The following is a 25,655-nucleotide window of genomic DNA, read 5'->3' as shown; positions in this document are numbered from 1 at the left end:
TGTAACCCGGGATTACTCTACTTTCAAAAAAGGTGTTTTATTTGTATTTTTTTTCTCTTTGTGAAAACTCAAATAAAATTTACAAAAGAAAAAAGAAAAAAAAGAATGCAGTATTGCAGGCTGCTGATTGCCAGCAGTTTGATTCTTACCAGCTCAGCCTTCCATTCTTCCAAGGTCAGCAAAATGAGGACCCAGATTGTTGGTGGCAGTATGTTGACCCTTTAAATTGCTTAAAGAAGGATGTAAATCACCGTGAAGTGGTATCAGTGGTGGGATTCAAAAAAATTTACTACCGGTTCTGTGGGCATAGCTTGGTGGCCATGGCATGGCTTGGTGGGTGTAGCAGGGAAAGGATATTGTAAAAATCCCATTTCCACTCCACTCCAGGGAAAGGATACTGTAAAAATCTCTTTTCCCATCCCACTCCAGGGGAAGGTTACTGCAAAATCTCCATTCCCTCCCCATCCTACTAACCTGCTTTCCAGCTCCATTCTCCTTTATAGGGCACAAAAGAAGACCCAGCCAATCAGCTGGGACTCAGGAAGCAGAGAATAGGTGGGAGTGGGGCCAGTCAGAGATGGTATTTGCCAGTTCTCTGAACTACTCAAAATTTCAGTTATCGGTTCTCCAGAACTGGTCAGAATCTGCTGAATACCACTTCTGAGTGGTATATAAGTCTAAATGCTTTTCCTATTGTAATCAACTTATAGAAAATTTATCACCACTTCTTAACTATCCCAAATTACCCCCAAAATTAACCCTAATTAGTCCCAGATAAAATATCTACATTTGTTTCTTAATACCATCTCTTATCTATTGCTGATTGATTGAATAAGTTCAATCTCCAAAACCAATCTATCTTCCCCAAAAAATCCAGATGAAATTGTTCCCCAGTTAAATGTGAAAAGTCCATTCCACACTTTCCTTCAAATCCTAAAAAAGACATTTACCACTTATCATCCCAGTTCTTTGCTATTACATATGTTTTCCCCAAAATAAGACTGGGTCTTATGTTAATTTTTGGTCCAAAAGATGCGTTAGGGCTTATTTTCTGGTTGGGTCTTATTTTTTGGGAATATGTATGTATGTGTGTAAGTGTGTGTGTGTGTGTGTGTGTGTGTGTGTGTGTATGTTTTCTTAAGTTTTCGCGGATATTTATATGTATGGTATTCAGCTTTGTTCGGATATTTCCCCATGTCATTATAGTTGTGCTTTTAAAGTTGTAGTGACATTTCAGCAGAATCTCATCTGCCATCATCAGGCTTCTGTACTGTGTTCATCTGTGAGTCAGGCTTTCACAGTTGTTTCAGTTTTAAATTTGGTGCTAGCCTACTGCTGTGTTAGAATGGTTTTTTCTTCATCCTGATTGGTTGGGAGTCTTGGTCTGTGTTTATTGGTCTTGGAGTTTGCTGTGTTCTGCTTGATTGGTGTTTCTAATATCTTCTGTCTGTTTTGTAGCTTTTTTTTTTTGTCTTGATTGGCTGGCAACATTATGTTTCCTGTATTGGAGGCTTTTAGTGTGGCATGGCTTCGAGTAAATGGATGGCTACCATTTATTAGGAAGCTAGGTTTCATCTGGGTGCCTGGTTGGGGTGTGTTTGAGCTGGAGGTATCAGCTGGAGGTATCAGAATACTATGTGACCTCAAATTCCTACTCAGCTGCAGAGACAATAATGCAACACTGACCTGCTTCAAATTAACATTTCATCACAGCACAGCAGCTACTAAACGTATCCTGAAAAGAACTGAAATGGCTCTACTCAGGAACAAGCTCCACAGAAAGAGAATCCAACTTGATCAGTTAAACAAAGATCTTCTAACCCTACACCTGGAATCCACCCTCTACTTTGGGACAAGATAAAACAACTTACAACTTGGAGAGCTGAAACTGAAACCACTTACAAAAATGACAAGCTCCTGAAGAAACTAAAGAAATTAGAACATGACAAGAAAGCCCCCAACAACTCACAACAACACCTGAAACAATTAGTATACAAAGTTTCCAACAGAGAACAGAAGCAGAAACAGATGTCCTAACCAAAGGATTCAATTATAGTAGTAGTAATGGATAGAAAAGACTACGAAAAATTTTTTGACAGACCTACTCCAAGACTCCACATACAAACCCATAAACATGGACCCAACCACATATCTGGAAAAAATAACCAAGAAGAAAATTATAACCAGCCACGTGAGCAAAGAGATCCAACAGACGATCATCCCAAGAGAAAAATCTTCCAGATGCCCCAAACTAAAGCATGAATAGAAGAGATGATTCCACCAGACTGTCAATTATTTGGAAACCTGTACTCACAAACAAACAAAATCTCCACACCACAAGCCAGGCAAACACCTGGGCACAAACAGATCCCCCCTGATACCTCCAGCTCAAACACACCCCAACCAGGCACCCAGATGAAACCTAGCTTCCTAATAAATGATAGCTGTCCATTTACTCCAAGCCAAGCCACACCAAAAGCCTCCAATACAGGAAATACAATGTTGCCAGCCAATCAAGACCAAAAAAAAAGCTACAAAACAGACAGAAGATATTAGACACATCAATCAAGCAGAACACAGCAAACTCCAAGATCAATAAACACAGACCAAAACTCCCAACCAATCAGGATGAAGAAAAAAACCATTCGAACACAGCAGTAGGCTAGCACCAACTATAATGACGTGGGAAAATTCCCGAACAAAGCTGAATACCATACACACACAGACACACACACACACACACACACACACACACACACCGGTTTTGGTGTGTTTGGGTCTTTTCCCATGTAAGATTGAGAGTATCTTGGCGACGTTGCGACAAGGTCCGACTCGCCATCTTCAGGCTGGTGCTTTCGGCTTCGTGCTTGTGCGAGCAAAGCGTGATTGGAGCTGTCATCTCTCTATAAATACTGGTGGGGAGGTGTGGTGTGCTGGCTCTGTTGTAAGCAGGCCAGTTGGCTGTGTAGTTATTTCTTGATTGGTTGATGGAGTTGATGTTTGCAGATTGGTTGGCTTTTTCATAAGAACCTGTGTGGCTGAGGTACTTTTAACATGGTCCTCGACATCAGATTTCATTTTCAGCCACCAGAACTGTCTTCTCAGTAAATGTAGAGTTTTTAGGAATCCGAAGTGGCCTCCCAGCCGGGAGTCGTGGCTATGCTTTAGTACCAGTAGTCTTAGGGTTGTGAGTAATAAAGCTTAGTCCCTTTCCAAGCTAGTCCATCATTCATTGTCAACTCGGTTTGATGGTCCAGGAACCAAGGGTCGTCAATAGGGCCGTTTTCAATTCTGTAGTAAGCTTATTTTCCAGGTGTTTGGGGTTGCAGTTGGCTTGGGCTTGAGTGGTCACTTGGCCTGCTGATTGAGCTTCTGAAATTAAGGCTTGTACTATTTCCTCTGGGTGGCTGTCAAACTGAGGTATTCTGGACAGAGTGTCCACCAGTACATTTTTCCCTCTGGGGATATATTTAATGTTAAAGTTGAATCGCTTGAAATATTGGGTTCAGCGGACTTGTTTGGGTAATAATCTCCTAGGGGTCTTTAGAGCCTCGAGATTCTTGTGATCAGTCCATACCTCAAAGGCCACTGGTGCCCCTTCTAGAAAACGCCTCTAAGTCAACAAAGCCCATCGTACAGCAAATGCTTCTTTCTCCCAGATCACCCACCTTCGCTCTGTGTCTGTCAGCTTTTTGGAGACATAAGCGTAAGGCATCAGTCAGCCTTGAGAGTCCTTTTGCAGCAAAACAGCTGCCACTGCTACATCACTTGCATCCGTTTGGATAATAAAAGGCTTGGTCGCATCTGGGTGCTGGAGGATGGGCTCAGTTGCGAAGAGGTGTTTTAAGGCCTCAAAATTTTCTGACAGTCCATAGTCCAAGCCCGGGGTTGACTTGGCTTTGGTTTGGTGGGCAACGAGCCCGTTTTTAATAGCTCCGTCAATGGGAGGACAACTTCAGCAAAGGACAGAATGAATTGTCTATAGAAGTTGGCAAACCCCAAGAAACTTTGAAGTTGTTTTCAGGTTCTGGGGGGTTGCCAGTCCAGCACTGCTTTCACCTTTCTGGGGTCCATTTCAATCCCCAGGTTGGATATTCGGTAGCCTAAGTAGTCCAACGACTCTTTGTGGAATTCGCATTTTGAGAGTTTCACATATAATTTGACGGCTAGAAGTTTTTCTAGAACTTGTCAGACCAATTGAACATGTTCTTCCATGGTTTCGCTGAAGATAAGGATGTCACCAGGTACATGAGGACCCCCTGGTAAAGGTGCGGGTGTAGCACCTCATTGATGAGCTGCATAAACACTGCAGGAGCCCCCTGAAGTCTGAAAGGCATGACTTTGAATTGGAAGCTACCCAGAGGGCAGTTAAAAGCAGTTTTCCACTCATCTCCTTCTTTGTTGCGGACTCGGTAGTAAGCTTCCCTGAGATCTAGCTTGGTGAATATCTTGCCCTTCAACGGGTGGTTCAATAAGCCCTTCATAAGGGAGAGAGGGTACATGTTTTTGACGCATATGGTGTTTACACCTCTAAAGTCAACACACAATATCAACCCGCCATCTTTCTTCTCCTCGAACAACACGGGGGCAGCTAGTCTTGATTTGGCAGGCTCAATAAAACCTCGTTCCAAATTGCTGTCAATGTATTTCCTTAATTTAGTCATTTCAGCAGGCGTCATGGAATACATCTTTGGTTTTGGTAATTTTGCCCTAGGCTCTAATCCTATGGCGCAATCAGTGGCTCGATGGGGAGGTAAGACATTACACTCTTCTTCACTGAATGCTTCAGCCAAGTCTTTGTATTGGTCGGGTACCTGGGGGTTATCTGGAAGAAGGTGGGATGCCATGGATGCTGGCTCAGGCTCTGGGTTCAAGCTGACCGGTGGCTTTGTAGTGGGTGGAAGAGGGGGCAATGGGCCTGGTCCAATGAGGATTTTTCTGAATCCATCCTTCCATTTGATCATAGGGGCTCATTTGTCTAGCCAAGCAAGTCCCAGTATGATTGATTCTGACATCTTGGGGGGCCACTATGAAGTGTATGAGTTCCCGATGGGCCCCTAATTCCATCTTGATCAATTCAGTCATCTGAGTGGCTGCCCCCCCCAATTAAGGTTCCATCCACTTGCTCAAATCTGATTGGGCATTTTAGCGGGTTAGTCTTTATGCCCAATTGTTCAACAATGGGGAGTTCAAAAAGACATCTAGAACACCCAGTATCAATGACAGCTTCTAACTCCCCAGCCTTCCCCATGTTTGGTACCATTAACTTGACCTTGACTGTAAAAGGTATGATGGGATCACTCACCATTGGGTTGTCTTCACAGGTTGGGTTCTCGAGGACGTGGTGGCGGTCTGGTGGTCCGTTGCTCCCATCTGCGCAGAGGGGGCTTTCCCAGCTGTGTTTGGTGAACCTGCCCCTGGCCGGAGGTCTTTCTTGATTCTTCCAACCTCTAACAGCTGGATTAGACTTCGACTGCGGAGCTTTGATACAGGAGCAGGGGCCAGACAGTCTGCTGTTCTATGGCTGGCTTGGCCATATCAGTAATATTTCAGTACCCTGGTGGGTTGGGTACGAGCAGGTTCAGCTGATCCGGTCAGCAGTCTCCTAGCCAGAATTCTCTTAGGCAGGGCTGCTGGAAGGGGTCTCCTGTGTGGGTTGATGCTGCGATCTAAGCTGAGGGATGTGACATACCACGATTGTAAGGTCTCTGGAATTCCCCTAATTTCACAGGCCTGCTTTACTTCTGGATCAATGGTGTTTTAAAAATAAAGTAATTCTTTTAGGCCAATCCATGAGGTGGCTTGTGACCCTTCTAAAGTCCCAAATAAATTCTTACAAGGGTCTCTTGCCTTGCCTCATTTCCATTAACTTCTCTTTATTCTCTGCTACCCTGTTTGGATTTTCAAATCTGAGTCTTAATAATCGAATAAATCTGTTGACATTGTGTAATTAGTGGGCTTGTTCTTTGTGTAGTTGGGTCACCCAGTCTGAAGCATCCCCTTCATTCATCCCATTTGTTATGGCTGTAACCAAATCACACTCTGTGGAGTATTGATCTCCAAATGGTTCTATATGGGATCGGATTTGAGTGAGGAAGTAATTGAAATGTTCATGGCGGCCATTGAATACGGCCTTAAAGGGTATTTGGTCCGGCCTGGATCGTGGTTGTGGAGGTGGCACAGACCAGCCCCTGCAGGTTGTACTGGAATGAAAGGAACCGCCTGGTGGTGTATGTAGGCTGGGTAGGGCCCCTGTATTCTGGCTGGGCCGTGCCTCTGGAATAGGAGTCCCTGTGGCCTCGCTGCCAGTTGGGGCTGCATTTGTGGTGGCCAGGAGGAAGATGGGTGTGGCCTGGTTCCCTGGTCGGGTGGAGGGGAAGTGGCTGCTGTCTGTTGTCTGGGCAACCCCCCTTCAGACCAGGGCTGGGTTAGTGCTGGCTTCCATTGACATTGAATCCACCCCTGGCCTGGATAAAATCCCCAACCTGGAGGGATACTCTCTTCAGGGGGCAAAATTCCCTCTGGAAAATGAGGGGATTGCCTCGGAGGCTGCAACATACCTCTGTCAGTTGATGCATCTTTTTGGCTTCCTCCAACTGGCATCTGTATAGTCTCCTCCCTCCAATCAGACAGAATAGCAATCTGCCTGGGGCTCGAGAAAGATTTCTCTTCAACCAGCTTTGTTATCTCTGGGTTATAACAACTTCTTGAGTTGAAATGCTTCGGTATAGCTCCCAAACCTCTTTCCTCTACTGTCATTCTGAAAGCATCCATCATCTCCTCCAAACAAGGCTTGCAGATTCAATTAATGTTCCGGAGGGAGGGCCCCCATACTCTTCCCCCTGCATATCTCCAACTTCAGCTAATTGTCAATAATTCTCCATCTCAGGAAAAAGAACTCCGGGGTATCAGCCAAGCCCCTTCAAAAAATAAAAGTTTGTCTTGGGAAATAAATGTAAGGCATCCAGAAAGTATCCATGATATCAATCACTCCGAGACATTTCTCTCCAATTGATTTATTTAGAAACAGATCAGGCATGTCAAAGGCAATTTCCCAAGTGAAATTATTTTTGCACATTACACAGAATCCACCTTCTCTCCTCCCTTCTCTCCTCCCACTTCTACACTTCATAAATCACGAGAACCAATTAACTGTCACTGGAATTTCTCAATACTACTTACAGAATAACCTTGAACTTTTCAACTCCTCCAACTCTCTTTAAAAAATATGGCAGCTGAATTTTAAAGCTGACAGTGTGTCTATCAGCCTCCGGTGTTGTAACGATCTGGGTAATGGGCTGTGTGATGACCTTCTGAGTTCTATTGGTGTGACATCCTGAGTCTTGTGCTGTAATCTCCTGGGTCATTGGCTGTGTTGCAACATTCTGACGTTTTGTGGTGTAACCTTCTGAGTTCCGTGATGTGATATCCTGAGTGGATGGCTGTGGTGTAACATTCCGGGTTTTGGTTTGGCTCTGAGTTTGAGGTCTGGCTATGTGTTTATGGCGTGTGTCAGTTTGCTTAGTTTGGGGGTCGGGGTGTGTGGCAGCTGGTGATGAAGCTGTGGTCTGGTTTCTGGATGGTGGTTGCCTTTCGTCTATGGGGTGGGTTTAGGTTTGAGTCTGGTGAGGGAGATTGGTGGGGGCATCATGTTTTGTGTGGGGTCCGGTGTTGGTTTTCGTGGCTGGGACTCATTTGTTGATAAGGGCTAGCTTCTAGATGTCTGGTAGGCGGGAGGTATCATCCTGTTTATTCATGTTATGGGGTTGTTTCTCTATTTCAGTGGTTTCCCTGATTATTCTCTTGTTGAAGTGTTCAGTATTGGAGATTAATTTGGTTCCCTCAAAATTAATTTCATGTCCTGTGGCTTTAAGGTGCTGGAAAAGGGAGGAAGTATTTTCTTCCTTTCTGACTGCGTTCTTGTGTTCTGTGATGCGTGCACTTATTTTCCTGTCCAATGTGTGTGGCTGGGCAATTGTTGCATGGTATTTCATAAACTCCTTGGTTTTCTAGCTGGATCTTGTCCGTGGGGTTTCTTAGGATGTTAGCTATTTTTTGGTCAGTGCCAAAGGCTGTCCTGATATTATGTTTGTGGAGAATTTTGCTTATTTTATCTGTGGTGCCTTTGATGTAGGGGAGGAGGGCGATACCGTTGTCCCGTTCTGTGTCTCGGTTTTTGGGGGGTGTATCCCTTAGGATTAGGTTGGTAATTGTGTTTCTTTGGAATCCATTGGAAATTAATACGTTAGTGAGGGTGTATAATTCTGTTCTCAGGTGGTCTTTGTTGGCTAGGCGTTTGGTTCTGGAAATGAGGGCCTTGGCTATGGAGTTGATCTGTGCAGGGTGGTGATGGGATTGTACTTTTAAGTAGCGGTTGGTGTGTGTTTTCTTCTGGTGGATGTTGTGTCCTAGGGAGCCATTGGGTTTTTTGTAAATTAGGATGTCCAGGAAGGGAAGTTGGTTGTTGGCTTCTGTTTCCATGGTGAATTGTATTTTGGGGTGTAGGCTGTTGAGATGTGTGAGGAAGTTGTCCAGTTTTTCTTTCCCATGTGGCCAAATTATATATATGCAGAGACTTGAGCTTCATGACAGTATATGAAGTTGATTCTGTTATTTCTGAGTCATTGTTTCTTTCCTGCCAGCTTATTGCATAAAAACCACATTCCTCTTGATTCTAAATGCAGTATTTTCCACAGTCTCTGTTGCTGAGATTATTTTGGACTATTTCCAATCAGGCAGTATTTAGGCTGGACAAGATAGTATACAAAGCAAAGCAAGATGTCATGGAAGACAGCATTAACAAATCACCTCCAAAATGTGCCAGGAAAATTGCATGGATTTGTTCATGGAGTCATGGAGTCAAGTTTGTCTTGAGGACATATGTCCAATATTTTAAAGTTAGTCTCTTGGGATGGCCATCTCACTGTTCTTTTTTTTTTCTGAGAGCCAAAGCTATCCATCAGGATATAAGGCAACATTTTTCAACATTTTAATCTAAACGTGTTGTAAACAATGAAATAATTTGTTCAGACTCTTCACAATTGTGAACCATGGGTTAAAAAAGATAACTCTTCTTGCATTTCACTTGTCTGTTTCAGAAAGAACAGACAGGGAGATTATTTCTCCTTCCTCTAGGTAGAACAGTAGGTTCTACTTACCTTCTGTTCTATAGTTAACATTACTGTATTAAACCTTCTTTTCCTCTAAAGCAAGGGTCTTCAAACTTCAACTCCCAGAATTCCTGAGCTAACATGACTGGAGGAGGAATTCTGGGAGTTGAAGTCCACAAGTCTTAAAGCTGTCAAGTTTGAAGACCCCTGGTCTAAAGATATAAAAATATAATTTAAATAGACCTTATATCAGGCCTAGCTGCTGATTTCCACAGTCTAAGCCAGTGATTCCCAAAGTGGGTGGTACCACCACCTGGGTGGCAGTGGGATGCCTTGGTGTGGGTGCTAAGAGGCAAGGGGGGGCACTGGAGGTGGGCCCCTTGCAGGCGCAATTCAGGGGCGGGATTCTACCAGTTCATTACCGTTCCCGGTTGTTTATGTTAACCAAGGATGATTTCAAACTACATATAAGGAATCTGGTAATGGGAAGGTAGATCTTTTGAGTATTTGCTTAGAGTACTGGATAAAATATAGCTGAACATTGGTCAGGGACATATAAGAACTTTGTACAGGACCACAAACCCAAGAATATTTAAATGATTATGGAAAGGACTTGAAATTTTTTTTAACCAACATTCTAATAATTTGGTAAATCATTAGATGTGTTGCCAAATCAGTGTTCTTGTTGCTACATATTTATCTAAACCAAAAGATCATTGCAGTGATTGTCCTATTTTAGGGAGGGGTGGCAGAAGGAAACAAAAAGAAAAAAATAGTCACATAATTATATATTTTTGTGTTCAAAATGAGAAAAGAATGTGTGTGGTTTCAGTTCTGGCCTTGTTTGAATTCCTAAAAAAAGGAGTTCTCTTAAGGAGGAAGCATATATTGGTACCTTGCAGTGTTTTATCATAGGTCACATTAGGGTTGAGATAATGGATGGTTACCAATATATGTTTACTATGACGCTATAAAGACAGGTCATGACACAGTTAAGATTATTGGATGTAATACACTGATAAAAAGCAGCTTCCTTTTATTTAATTCTGAACAGTGAACAGGCATCTTATCTGAAATGTAAGGGATGTTGAAATTATTTGGAAAATACATCAAGGGAACCAGCTGCAAATAGATGAATCCTGATCTGATCTTGCAAAGCAATTCTGATTATCATTCTTCTTTCATCTCTAAGGCAGTCTACTCCAGACATATTGAAATCTATCCTGTGTCTTTGTATCTTTTTAAATAACAATGTCTGGTACATTATGTTTTAAGTACCAGTAAATCTCAACTTTTAAATCCTTAATAAGTAGCAGCAGCAGTAGTAATAGTAGTAGTAACTGTATATAGTAGTAATCGGGAAGTTATGACCTTGAATCTTTGGAGCAGAACAGAATGTCAATTTCCTGTCTACAAGGTTTTTAAATGTTATGCTATCTATTAGTCAATCAAACCAATGTCTCCTGTTCAAGGAAGTTAGGAAAAACCAGGGATTCTTTTTCATATTATGTGAGTCTATTCTTCTCTCCAGACAGTGGCTTCCAATGATATGAGATGTAGAATGTCTACTGGCATGGCATGTGGAGAGGATCTTTTAATGTTATAACAGGATAGAAATGCCCCCACCACCACCAAATTGAACTAAAATCCTCTGCTAGGTTGTTTCTTAAGAGGACACTTGGTTCAGCAATGAAATGAACTTCACACCCTGGCCATGCCTAATAGGTTTTTTAAACACCTCACCAATGGATGCTCACTAACAGAGTACCACTACCTGTTCATCTCTCATTTCAAACAATAATATCTACTTGTCAAAATTCTAGATAAGTATTCAGACTTTTAAAAAAAATGAAAACACAGACTAATTTTATCTCAAGAGACTGACTAACTGCTCCCCCCACAAAAAAAATATAATATTTGGAATGATTCATTCTGTTGTAGTTCAATCTTCTTCTCATCTTTCAGAATACACACCACATGCAGTTCTAGAGCATTCCTTCCCACATTCTCTGCTGACATATTTCTGTGTCAATGTCCCTCCTCTATCCTTCCCACAGGCAACACCAATTGATAGCTTGCAATCTCTCTAGAAGGGCCATCCCCTTTCTCCACCCTGGAATATCTGTTTACCTTCCCTAATGTTATTTGTTCCTCCATATTTATCTGCACCTTTATCCCAGCAACAATGGATCTTCTCTTATTCATCTTCATACTATTTGTGATCTTTCTACTTTACCAATGGAGCATGACCTTCAGATTTCTCTGCAAGTTGGCCTTCATCGGTTGCTGGGTTTTATTCCTGTCTATCACAATATCCCCTTGGGTAGCTGTATTCATTGGACCAAGAGTGGAAAACCTGAAGTGAGTAGATGTTGATTCTAGCTTCAATTTGGGGGATGAGAACAATATAAGTCTTGGCACCAGGTTTTTCTGAAAAATAGGCCAGTGATGGCCAAATTCTTCAGCCTAGGGGACAAAGATTTTCCTACAAAGCAGCATGAGAACCAGTCCCACCCTTCAGATCAAGAAGATAGTAGCCTTTTCTTTCTTCAAGAAACTAGAAGTATGGTGAAAGAGAACGATGGATCTTGCTAGATCATCTTTTTTTGGCCTGATTTATATCCACATTTGTGAGTGATTTATTCAAGACTGGTTGGACAAAGGGAAAAGCAGAAAAGTGGGAGTAATTCCTGCAGAGTGCAAAATTACTTTTCATATTGGTTTAGACTTAATCCACACCCATTTTTCACAAGCCTATCCTTTCAACATACAATAGCATTGAAAAGATTAACAAATTATTTATGTTATGAACTCACGGTTATGGTCTAGTTCATCAGGTGTCTGGAGTGTTTTCCTAGATAACCAGAAATATTTGTATGTGTATGCAGACATGAGAGGCAAGGGGGCACTATAAATGACAATGGTAAAAGAAAATTAAATACAATGTGTATTGGCAATGCCATTACTTTAATGTTTAAATGAAGGTGTTCTAATTTTTACAGTGCCCAATCACAAAGAAGTTTTAATAAGCATGCAAACCTCCTATTATTAAGATGATTAACTCCAATAGTAAAATAAAAATCTTTTGCAGATGCACAATTGAATTGATACAGCTATTGTACTTCAATGTCTTCATTTAATTTATGTTGTGATACCCATTTTAAATTCAATAACAGATGAAACCTGAAAGGTATTCTAATTGATTTCTGAATATTGACTTTATAATGGCAAATTTGTTCCTATTGATTGGTTCCACTCCTTTTTTTAAAAAAAGCCCTAACCTTTTTACATCCTTTTGTTAGATGTAAAAAAAGTCAGGGCTTTTTTTAAAAGGAGGGGAACCTATCAATTAATATACAATACTTTATAATAAAATAAAATTTTATTTCAGCACTGTCGTTGACCAGGTACTCTTTACTAGAATACTGAAGTCAATAGACAAGAAGCATTGAAGAAAGCTTACTTTGAACAAGGATATAAGGAGAAGAATTGTGGCAGGAAGACTAGAGAGGGCTTTTTGTTCAAATAAGCATTCTGTTTTGGGATTCTTAATTGATTGTTCTGCCAATGGATAGTTGAAAGGCCCTTTTGATAGATAATAAGATAAATTGGAAGATGAAATGATAAACAGATTGGATGTTGTGGGGTTGATGCTGTTAAGCCATGTAATATGATTGCTTGGATAGAGATGAAGAGGATTGACAGCTGGATTTATTATATTTTGTTACAGTTGGCTAGCTTGGTTGTTGCCTATTTAAGGTTAAGGAATCGCTTGTGGGTTCTATCAGTCAAGCTTCATGAGAGCGCTTTTAGTAAATTTAAAACATCCCCTCACAATCTTTCTCCCGTGCTATCAAGCTGTCTGGGGAAAACATTTTTTCTTATGTGTGTAGCCTTTGTGTGTGTGTTGTATGGTAGTATGTGTTAGAAGAGATGGATAGATGAGTAAGAAATTGAGCCTGACTGATGTGTGGCTGGACAGAAGGATCCAGAAGAGGAATGTAGTTAGAAGAATGTATATAAAAGAAAAAGAGAGAAAATGTGGAACACCAATAATTTTGGCTGTGTTGTTATGATATAAAAATATACATAAATGAGGCATTATGAGTCTGTGTAATTCAGGTGCATGTGCAATGCAGTCCTTTGGAGTAAATGGTCTCCGCTCTCTAAATTCTTTCTACTCTTTTTGCTGGGTTCTGTCTGAGAGGTAATGACTGAAGTGACCATTTTAATTTTTTTAAAATAATGATTCATAACTAACTAAATATCCTTACGGGGACTCATTTTTCCCCCCTTATCTCACTGTCAAGAGTCCCTATTTGGTCAGTTAGAAAAGAAAGACTCTCAAATCCATTGTTAGCAAAAGTTCACTTTACTAAAGCCAAGTGATTACAGAAGAAGCTAAGCCGGATCTGAGGGTTTTGCATGTAAAGCGTATAGCTATTTTTTCTTTTTTCAACCTTCCTGCTTGGTTATCTTCGAGTGTCCAATTAAATTCTAACAACTTGTTTGGGTAACAGTCCCTGGCTTTGCAGGCTGGATGGTTCTGCATTTTATAGTGTGATCTTGGAATGCCTGGTGGTTCTCACAGGATGGCAAGATGCATAGTTTCAATTCTTCTCATGTATCCCAACCCAAAGCTCTCATTGAGTATGGCAGGCTGGCAGCAAGCAAGCATGGCATAGCAGGATGGTAGTCCTGACATTATGCCTCTCCTGGAAAAGACCAACCCATGGAGTCATTTTCTCCTCCACTGTTGCTCTTGAGGATGACCTCAGTTTTCTTGGTTGGAGTTCCTTTGCCATCACTAGAAGATGGTGTGAACTCTATAACCTCCACTCCTTTCTGCCCCTCCTTCCTTCAGCTTAGGAGGGCCTTTCTCTTTCTTCTTGATGTTTCTAGCAGGAGTGGTTGTTGGCCAATGAGCTAGGCACTCAGCAGTCCAGTGGCCCTTTTTGCTGCTAAAGTATTCAGTAGAACATTGTTGGGGTCTGGAGCATCATCAGGGCTTGGCCCACCCTTATCTGCTTTCAAGGGTTCTCTCTTCTCTGGGGTGTAGGGATTCTACATCTCCCATCCAGTGCATTCATGGAACTTGGTCAGATTGATCACAACCTCACTGGCCAGGATGTACCACCCTTGAAGATTTCTGGATGCTCCCCCCTCCCCCGGACAGGCAGATGTAGTACAGCTCTTGATGCAGCACTTCTCAGAAGTAATCCATCAGGATCAACTTTGGCCCATCCCCTAGTTGACCAACTAGGTGTTGGAATTCCTGAATGTACACTGTAATGGGTCGTTTTCTTTGCCTGATGATAAGTGGCAGCACACTGATCAGCCAGGGGGTCATCAAAAGTCATCTCAGGGAGCACATGAAATAATGTAGCAGGAGGGAAGTCCTGGAGAGCTAGACTAGAACTCTGAAATTCATAATGGCCAAATAAAATATGTATTTCTCAATACAAACTTAATTATCTCAGAAGAATGTATTACACATCTTCAGTCCTTTGTGCATTCTCTGATAAGCAAGTATTAAGCAAATTCAGAAATATCCACACCTAAATAACATTTGATTAGAGCAGATAGAATTGTATATAGCAAATCTATTGCATGCCCTAAAGGGAATAACAAAGGATCGCTGAATTCTTGCTGGCTCACTTGGAGTTCTAGAAGTATTTGATGTTGAAATATGAAGAACAAATAATAAAGACAAAATTCTAAAACATTCCTCCATTTCTTTGTTTCCCTTTTTGGAAGCAAGCAAGAGCTTGCAGTCTGATCTGGAGGAGGGCAGGTGGGGAAGTAAGCTTTTTAATAGTTTCTTCTTAATTTAGATCTGTTGTTCTTGTCATTTGTCCATGTCCTTTTCAAACTTATTTTACTCCCCATTGGAAAATCTGTGGCTAGGTTTGTGCAGTACACTAAACCCTGCTTGAACTTAGTCTGTTTTTTTCCAGGTGCACATAAGGCAGGTAAACTTACATCATATGATAAATTAAAATGTAATTGGAATTGATGGATTGCATGTTACGTGAAAACAATATTACTATAATTTTACAGTCAGGCAGGAAATGTCTTTATAATATCTTTAGTCTCAAGTGTCAAAATAACTTGAACAGTTCTGGACCACTCTATTTTGTGATATCCTTTGTTCAGCTCATCAACAGAAGAAATCCAAGAAGAAATCAGCATCACTGCACAAAGATCTCCCTGACAAATTGAAAGACAAAAAGGACAAGTTCAAAAAATGGAAAGAGGGACATATAACTAAGGCAGAATATCAGCAGATAGCCAGAATCTGCAAAGATGAAGTCAGGATAGCAAAGGCTCAGAATGAACAAAGACTTGCAACAAAAGTCAAGATAATAAAAAATGTTTTGACAAGAACTTTATGATATTCCCCAGTTTTCTATCCTTACACATAATCCTTAATTTATTATCACAATTGAACCTGAAATTTTGGTTGAAAATTGATGCACCCACATGACTGTTTCACTCAATGAGCATAATCTTCACTTTCCCAGTTGCAGTCATTAAGCAATTATGTGGGTCATTAAACAGAACATGGGGGTCCTTCAGAGGGTCGGAGAACATGGGAGACTTGTTGCAGGAGGTCAAGCTGGGAAAGTGCTGAAAACTATAACTGCCCCAGCTCAGCCCTGCAGCACCTGTTAGCAACATGGCCAGGCTTGGATCTGAAATATAATAGAGGCCTAGGACCTTTAGCAGTATCTGCCAGTTGCCACCATCCCAGGCCTCTCTTCATCTTGCCCTAGCATTGCTACCACAGCTCACAAATATCATCTTGCGCCATTCTCCACTGACCTTGCTGTTCAATGCTCCTGAAGATCAGCCACGTGCTACATACCATCATGCATTTTTCTCCTGCTGTGGAGAGATTTGCATGGCCCATCTGAGGCAGTTCCTCTTTGCACAAGGCCTTCATTCCTGGAGGTGTTCAATCAAGAGTTTGCATGGAGCCACCAAAGACTTCCCAAGTTGTGCAGAAGCCACTTCCAAAGGTTCCAGAAGTCTGACATGGCCTTGGAAAGCCTTGGAAGACATTGGAGAACCTTGCAGGCTCTGTGAGAATTCATGAGCATGGAGGTACTTCATTTCAGGCAGAGATTGTAACGCACTTATTAAGAACCATTCTCCATTGTCCTGTAATTTTGAATGGTTGTTGAATGGATGTCTGTTAGTCAAGGACTACCTATATAAATATATTGCAATCTTTCATAGGTTGATTAGTATTAAGGAAATTTGCTTTCAAAGCAAAAGAAAATTTTATTTTAAATGGAAGAGTTGGGGAAAGTATAGCAGGACCATCAATCTAGCATCTGTCTGTCTGTCTATCAGATTTTAATCCTGCTTTTATTACTTTAAAATAACTCAAGGGAGCAAACATATATAATACTTCCTCCTCCTGTTTTCCCCATAATGACAACTCTGTGAGATGGGTTTAACATGCTACATCCCATCATCACCACATGATACAGTTTTTTAAATACATTTCCTACATACAGATTTTTTTAATCAATCAGACAATATAGAAAAGAGAGGAAATCATAGAAGCAATGATAGAAAGAACACCTTGATGCAATTTAATGATCAGGAGGTTGAGTAATGAACAATGATTAAAAGTGTGCTGGACACAGTACTAACTGTGATAAAAGTACAAAAGTCTTGTAAACAGAAAGACATTTAAACATTGTATGCTTGCGGTCAAATACAGGTGAATCTTAGTTGAGCTTTGTAGGAGAGATTTTAATCTCTTCAGTGATGGGGGAAAGATCCAGTAACATTGAGGAGGCATTGAAATAATAATGGAAAATCAGGGAGGGGAAGGAACAGGTTGGAAGAAATATGAATGCATGCTTGTATTTTTCTAAAACCCAAGATGGTCATAAATAAAACAAGGGAATGAGAAAAGGCTTTTCTTTTACAAGAGTAAGAAATTAACAGAAAAATATATATGCCATATAACATTTCCATAACATAGGTAAGCATTAAAGGAGGACAGAATGGCAAAATATCAAGAGATTGGTAGCACTTTTTCATAAATACATAAAGTGACTCAATTGATGTATGTTTTAAATTGGCCACTAGCAAAATCAATGGATAAATTAATAGAGCCAGATCAATTTCCAGGGAAATCTATTAAAGGACAGACCACAGAAACAGAATATTAGAAGCAAGATATTGCAGGTTATCATGTACAATTCAAACCATTCAAATACATTATGAATAGTTTATAGCTCATGCTGTACAATAACATGGCATTTTCTCAAGCACTGAATGGGCATACTAGCATATAACTATCCAGCCTGGTTTTTTTTTTCAAAATCAACAAGTTTAAAAATTGTGTGCTTGTGGTCAGATATAGGTGAATCTTAGTTGAACTTTATAGGAGAGGTTTTAATCTCTTCAGTAGTGGGTGAAAGATCCAGTAATGTTGATGAGGCATTGAAATAATAATCAGGGAAGGGAAGTCAAGGATAGAGAAACAGGTTGGAAGAAATATGGATGCATGCTTGCATTTTTCTAAAACCCAAGATGGTCATTAATAAAACAAGGGAATGAGAAGAGGCTTTCTTTTGTATAATATAAGAATACTTATATTATATAAAAGTTATATACATACTTGCAAATAACTATCCAGCCTGATTTTTTTTTTCAAAATCAACAAGAAAAAAGATAATGATGCCAATATGATAACCAGTTCCTGCAAGCAGATACCTTCTTTAATTTGTCCCCATGTATACTAAGAACACCATCACTGAAGTCGATGCTATGACCTGTTGCTTTCATGTGTTGGACTAGTGAGGAAGTGTGTTCCAGCTTTTTTACTGCATTTTTGTGTTCATCCAGGCGGGTACTTATTCTTCTATTGGTCTGTCCAATGTGGCAGGGCATGATGCACAGGGGACTTCATATATGCCTTGGTTTTCCAGGTCAATTTTATCTTTGGGGTTTCTTGGGATGGCTGCTATTTTTCAGTCTGTTTTGAAGGCAGTCTTGATGTGATGTCTGTGTAGTATCTTACTGATTTTGTCTGTAATACCTCTTATGTAGGGCAGGAACAGCTGTCCTGCCCTACATAAGAGGTACTACAGACAAAATCAGCCATCCTAAGAAACCCCAAAGATAAAATTGACCTGGAAAGCCAAGGCATATGTGAAGTATATGGTATTCCGGGTATTTTCCCACATCATTATAGTTGTGCTTTTAAAGTTGTAGCAACATTTCAGCAGAATCTCATCTGCCATCATCAGGCTTCTGTATTGTGTTCGTCTGGCAACAAACGAGTCCCAGCCACGAAAACCAACACCAGACCCAAAACAACACGGGACACCACTGCCAATCCCCTCATCAGACCCAGGCCCAAACCCATCCTATAAACGAAGGACAACCACCATCCAGAAACCAGACCACGGCTGCTTCACCAACTGTCACACCCCCGACCCCAAAACCAAACAAGCTGACACACGCCAAGAACACAGACCCAGACCTCAAACTTGAAGCCAGACCAAAACCCAGAATGCTACATCACAGCCACCTGCTCATGATATCACATCAGAAAACTCAGGAAATTATACCACAAGAACTCAAGAAGTTGCAACACAGCAAACGATCCAGGAAATCACAGCACAAGACCAAGGATACCACAGCAATAAAACTCACAAGGCCACCACACAACCCATTACCCAAGCCGTTACAACACAGGAGGCTAATGGAAAAGAGATCAAAACACAAACGACCCAGGAGATGAAAGCACAAGATCCAGGATATCTCCACAACAAAACTCACAAGGCTATCACATAGCCCATTACACCAACATCAACTCCATCAACCAATCAAGAGGCAGCAGCACAGCCAACCAGACCAGCACACCAGCTCCCCCCCCCCAGTATTTATAGAGAGATGGCAGCTCCGATCACACACTGCTTGCACTGGCACGAAGCCAAAAGCACCAGCCTGAGTATGGCAAGTGGGACCTCGCCGAAACGTCGCCAAGATACTCTTAATCTTACACGGGAAAAGACCTGAACACACAGACACAGACACACAGACACACAGACACAGACACACACACACACACACACACACACACACACATATATATATATATATATATATATATATATATGTGTGTGTGTGTGTGTGTGTGTTTTTCTTAAGTTTTCATGGTATTTACATGTATGGTGTTGGCTTGGTTCGGCATTTTCCCACGTCATTGTGGGAAAATACCCAACTAAGTCAACACCATATATATATATATATATATATATATATATATATATATATATATATATATATATATATATATATATATATATATATATATATATATATATATATATATATGGATCTTTGGTTATTCGGGTTTCTCCCGCGTAAGATTGGAAGTATCTAGGCAACGTTTCGATGAAGTCTCATTCATCATCTTCAGGCTTCTGTCTTCAGCTCTGTGCTTCTCTGAGAATATATATATATATATATTTGTTTTCTGAGGTTCTCGCGGGTATTTGTATGTGGATCTTTGGTTATTCGGGTTTTCTCCCGCATAAGATTGGAAGTATCTAGGCAACGTTTCGAATGAAGTCTCATTCATCATCTTCAGGCTTGTGTCTTCTGCTCTGTGCTTCTCAGAGTAATGTGAGCTTGCAGCTGCTTCTTCCTTTTAACTGCTAGTGGGGGTGTGACTTGATTGGGTGGGGGCTTGGCTGTGTTCTGATTGGGTGGGGGTGTGTTCTCATTGGTTGGGGGTTTGGCTGTGTTCTGATTGGTTGGGGGTTGGCCGTGTTCTGATTGGCTGGAGGTGTGTCTGTTCAGGTGGGGGCTTGGTTGTGCTCAGGTTAGTTGCTGGGGGATTTGAGCTGGTGAGCTGTGATCCTGTTGTTTGGCTTCGCGTTCGTGGTCGTGCCGCATCTTCATGGTGGGTGTCAGTTCGCTTCATGTATGGCTCGGAGGGGTTTGAAGCGGGTAGTGATGCAGCTGCAGTGCGGCTTCTGGTCCGTGGTCGTGTCTCATCTTCTGTGTGGGTGTGAGTCTGCTTTCTATGTGGAAGTGTGGTGGTGGGTGGCCCTTGTGGGTGTGGGTCTGGTGTCATTCTTCATGTTAGGTACTTGTCTGTTCGTGAGGGCGGGTTTCCAAATGGCTGGTAGGCAGGAGGTGTCTTCTCGTTTATTCATGATGTGTGGGCGTTTTTCTATCTCTATGGCTTCTCTGATTATTCTGTTGTTGAAGTGTTCGGTTTTGGCGATAGTTTTGGTATTTTTAAAGTCAATCTCATGTCTTGTGGCTTTGAGGTGGTTCTTCTTTTTTGATTGAGTTCTTATGTTCTTCAATGTATGCACTTATTCTTCTGTTAGTTTGTCCGAAGTATGTGGTGGGGCAGGCGGTGCAAGGGATTTCGTATACTCCTTGGTTTTCTAACTCGATTTTGTCTTTAGGGTTTCTTAGGATGGTGGATATTTTTCTGTTTGTGCAGAATGTTGTTTTAATGTTGTGTTTTTGGAGGATCTTGCTGATTTTGTCTGTAGTGCCTTTTATATATGGGAGGAGGGCTTTGCCGTTTTCTTGTTCTCTGTCTTGGATTTTGGTTGGGGTTTCTTTTTGGATTCCAAAGAAAGAAGATTACCCACCTAATCCAAAAAGAAACCCCATGACACCAGACCCACACCCACGAGGGCCACACAAGATGCTACCACCACACTTCCACGTAGAAAGCAGACTCACACCCACACAGATGAGACACGACCACGGACCAGAAGCCGCACTGCAGCTGCATCACTACCCGCTTCAAACCCCTCCGAGCCATACATGAAGCGAACTGACACCCACCATGAAGATGCGGCACGACCACGAACGCGAAGCCAAACAACAGGATCACAGCTCACCAGCTCAAATCCCCCAGCAACTAAGACTAACCTGAGCACAACCAAGCCCCCACCTGAACAGAACACACCTGAAGATGATGAATGAGACTTCATCGAAATGTTGCCTAGATACTTCCAATCTTACGCGGGAGAAAACCCGAATAACCAAAGATCCATACACACACACACACACACACACACACACACACACTACCAGAATCTTGCAAATCTGAAAGTACAAATCTACCATCTCTTTTTTCAACTTCGCAAGTCGAAGAGGATCTTTTCTGAGTTTTTTCCTCTGGTCATTAAACAGCTATGAGTTTTCCCCTCTTCTTTGGGAAACATCTCTTCCAACCCTGGCAAGATCATTCCCATGTACCATTTCACTATATTATGCATCTGATAAAGTGAGCTGCAGTGGATACAAGATGGAAAAGGAAACAAAGAGTTGCAGTAGGTTCTTTGTTCTCTAAACAACATGTCCCCAAATTCTTTACTTGATCAACCCTCAAACATTTTTTTATGAAAATAATGTAATATTACTTTAATTATGAATAATGATAATGGTAATAACAGCAATAATGAATAGTCCCTTTGATTCTTTGGGAGTGGGTCAATATTGACTACTTTGGAGAACTTTCCCCTAAATTATATTTTTGTGTTCTGCTTTTACAGGTTTCTTTGCTTCTGCATTCGTCCACTCAAATATATCTACAACATCACATACACTGTGCAGGGTATTGAGAATTTCAATATCAAGCAATCATATGTGATTGTTTGCAACCATCAGACAAATTTTGATCTTCTTGGTACGTGGCTAGGCTATCATATCTAGAATGTTGTATGAATGTTTTGAATTAGATTCCAAATGATTTGAATGTTATTAATGACACTTATTTATACTCTCCTCTCGATCTCCTTTCTTCATGGATAGAAGGCAAGATAAAAGCACAGGATGAATCTAAGTAGATAGAAGCTTCCAGTTTTAAAGAAATGTTTCTCCCACTAAAGTAAACATTCCTAAATCTGAGTTTTGCAATATTTTGATGCATCCAGATAAAGTTGCAAACTTAAAGTTGGAAATTATTGACAAAAGATCTACCTGCTTGATCTTTTTTCTTTTTATAAATATATACTTGGCAAATTATACAGTTATAATTTAAGGTAAAAAATGCTTGTGTCTGGATGGTATTAGAAATTTAACAATCGAAAGTTTGTAAATAATTACCATTATGTATGAACTTTCTACTGGAATTCTATTGATCTCTAAACAAAATAACAAGCAATTTCTATATATATAAATGCATACCTTGATGCATCTGTGGTTTTTTTCAGCATTGTATAATGCTCACTTCAGTTGCTGGTGATAAATGCAATACTATATAAATAGGAAGATAACTTTTAATTTAAGATCACCTTCAAAGTAGACAGAAAATAAAGGGCAAAGAAGGCAAAGACCACATGTAATGTCCCTGGCCTAATGAGCTTAAAGTTAGCAACTTCAGCTGATGCAATTTCTAGAAGTATTCCCTTACCCAGCTATCCTCATCAATGTATGCATATATCACATTATATGTTGTATCTACCCAGTGGTAGCAACCCACTGTTCAAGGCAAGGCCATGAAAAAAAAACATACTGAAAAATTACTGATTAAAACTGATTATCTGTAAAATAAGGTAGCCACTTAATATTGACTCCCATTTGCATAGAGCAACTATTATGTTGCATTTAAAAACACACCGTTACAGGTAGTCCTGTATCTGTTTGCTTAGTAACCTTTCAGAGTTATGACAGACCCCTCCAAAAGCTACTTACAACCCATTTTGAAGTAATGAAAGCTGGAGTACCCCTACAATAATTCGTTTTTACAACTGTCAACAGGGATGCTGCAGCAGGCCCCTATCTATCTCAACCCCTCCATCCTACCCCACTGAGTCCCACAGACTTTGAGTCTACTTTTTTTATCTCACTGGTCCCCATGAGCCTTAGACCCACTTTTCACCCTGCAAGTCCTCACATCCTTCTCCCCTCCCCCACTGTACACTTACTTTTCAAAAATAAGAAGAACAGAGGCTCTGGATTTAATGTTAGAGAAGAAGGGCAGGTCACTTTATCCCATTTTGTCTGTGCTGTGTGGCCACATCCCAGAAGTGGTCGCTATTTTTTTGAGCGGCCAGAAGAAATTGTGACTGATCTGAAAATGGTTGCTGCTTCTGGAATGCAACCACCCAACCCAGGGACAAAAGTCAATTTTGCTTCTCTAATGCACTCTGTACAGCACTGCAGTAAGCTTCAGAGTCTATATTAAGGAAACAGAGAAGACCATTCCATCCCTAAATTACATAGCTGCATCCTGGAAGTGGCTGCCATTTTGACACAACAGTTTCTTGTGACTGTTCTCTCCTATAGGAATAGGGAAAAGACTGCAGGATCCCAATGGGTGGAAAAGCAGGCCCAAGACCTATGGGAACTCTGAGGGGTGGGAAGTAAAGCAGGAAGGAAATAGAGGAAAGGAAATAGACAGAGATAAAACAAACACCTGAATGAGAAAAAAAGAGTTGTATTTTTACAAACATTACAAACAAGGTTAAATTCACAAGACAATCTCCCCAAGCCACTGTCTATCGCAAAAGTCATCCAGGTTTTCAGTAGTTTTGAATCATTTACCAATTTATTTGTTTGTTTAATATGTATTTCATAAGCTACAATGACTGAGTTCATACAAATAAAACAAATCACATTATTGCTTACTACAGTTTGTAAACCCAGACTAAATGATTTTGTCTTCCTCTCTTCCCAACCACAAAATTACCTAGAAGGTTGATTTAGGAGCTATGTTAGCAAATAATACATTTGGTTGTTCAGATTATTTGAGCCATGACATTCTAATTTCTTTGTTTGTTTGTTGTTTGTCTGTTTGTTTGTTTGTCTTTCTTTCTCCCTCCCTCCCTTCCTTTTCCTCTTTTCTTTTTCTTTCTTTCTCTCTTTCTTTTCTCTCTCTCTCTTTCATTCTTTCTTTCTCTTCCTTCTTTTCTCCCTCTCTTTTTCTTTCTTTTCTTTCTCTAGCAATGGCAGAGATCCTGCCAGAACGCTGTGTACCAATTACCAAAAAAGAGCTGTTATACTGGGGGCCTCTGGGCCTTTCTGGTTGGTTATGCAGCTTAGTTTTCATTGATCGCAAGAAGAAGCACCAAGCAAGGGCCACCTTAGAACACCTTGCAGAGAGGATGCAATATGAGACGGTAAGCACTGAGAGAGAAATTTGTGAATATGGTTTTATTCTGGCAGAAGCATGAAAATGGGGGAGTTCCAAGTATTGTTGGAAAACTGCTGCAGTTGTTGGTATAGACTAGTCTTCAAGGTGAAAACTATATACATTGTTTATAGAAGATCCCACGTTCTACTGTAGTATTTACAATTAGAAGGAGTAAGTGAGAAGTCAGTTTCTGACTGAAATCTTGAAGAGTCATTACCAGCCAGAGAAGATTGGACTTGGCTAAATGGACTGAAAATCTGACCTGGTATATGGCAACTTCCTTTTCTCCAAGTGTTTTCCCCACTCACCTTCAATGGCTGGATGTTGGACTTTAATCCTTTATCATGAAAATCTTGCTAATTGAGGTTTATGGTATTTGAAGTCCATCACTCCTGGGTGACACCTGCTTGGGAAAGATTGCTTTAAAATCTGCATTCTATATGTACTAAAACAAATGCTTTTAAGAGATCAAATTACCTTAAACCTCTTTTGTCTGCAGAGGAAGGAACCCTGAAATCAGGAATGCTCCTATGTACTGTGTGTATGTCTTTGTTAAAGGACCATTAGCTCTTTGAACCTACCTTGCTCACTTAACTGGAAGGGACAAAGTGATATACGGATGCTTTTGGAGATGATTGCCTCCTCTATTTTTTCCCTTCACTATTATTCTCAACTTAGTTCCAATACTATTAATGGTGAGAATGTAAAGGAAGCTAATTTATGTTACCATCTTACTATAAAAAAATTAGCTTCTTCACCACACTTCTTTTATATGAAATTCAATGGTGATAAACGTAAGGTTCTATATTTAGGCAAGAAAAATCAAATGCACAGGTACAGGATAGGTGGTACCTCACTCAATAGTAGTAACCGTTAGAGAGATCTTGGAAGCCTAGTAGACAATCATTTAAATATGAGCCAGCAGCGTGCTGCAGCCGCCAAAAAGCCAACATAGTTCTAGACTGCATTAACAAAGGGATAGAATCAAGATCATGTGAAGTGTTAATACCACTTTATAATGCCTTGGTGAGGCTATACTTGGAATACTGCATCCAGTTTTGGTCACCAGGTTGTAAAAAAGATGTTGAGGCTCTAGAAAGAGTGCAGAGAAGAGCAACAAGATGATTAGGGAACTGAAGGCTAAAACATATAAAGAACGGTTGCTGGAATTGAGTATGTCTAGTTTAATAAAAAGAACTAGGGATGACATGATAGCAGTGTTCTGATATCTCAAGGGCTGCCACAAAGAAAAGGGAGTCAAGCTAGTCTCCAAAGCACCTGAGGGCAGGACAAGAAGCAATGGATGGAAACTAATCATGGAGAGAAGCAACCTAGAATTAAGAAGAAATTTCTGAACATTTAGAACAATTAACCAGTGGAGCAACTTGCCTCCAGAAATTGTG

The 25,655-nt window shown here is 40.7% G+C and overlaps 1 protein-coding gene across 1 annotated transcript in view; it reads left to right on the top strand.

Moving 5' to 3' along the window:
• PRR29 (proline rich 29) overlaps positions 1-25,655 on the top strand; it is a 68,691-nt gene that overhangs the window by 34,482 nt on the left and 8,554 nt on the right. Inside the window, exons 5-6 of the mRNA XM_087945510.1 lie at positions 21,671-21,804; positions 24,063-24,238. Of these exons, the coding sequence (XP_087801636.1) occupies positions 21,671-21,804; positions 24,063-24,238 (310 nt within the window). The remainder of the gene's footprint in view (positions 1-21,670; positions 21,805-24,062; positions 24,239-25,655) is intronic.

This window comes from Notechis scutatus, chromosome Z, assembly GCF_049901735.1.
Source record: "Notechis scutatus isolate UNSWTSFEM ecotype Mainland chromosome Z, rNotScu1.2, whole genome shotgun sequence".
NCBI lineage: Eukaryota > Metazoa > Chordata > Lepidosauria > Squamata > Elapidae > Notechis > Notechis scutatus.
The sequence above is the reverse complement of the archived record's forward strand: the minus strand, read 5'-3'. Positions and strand labels throughout refer to the sequence as shown.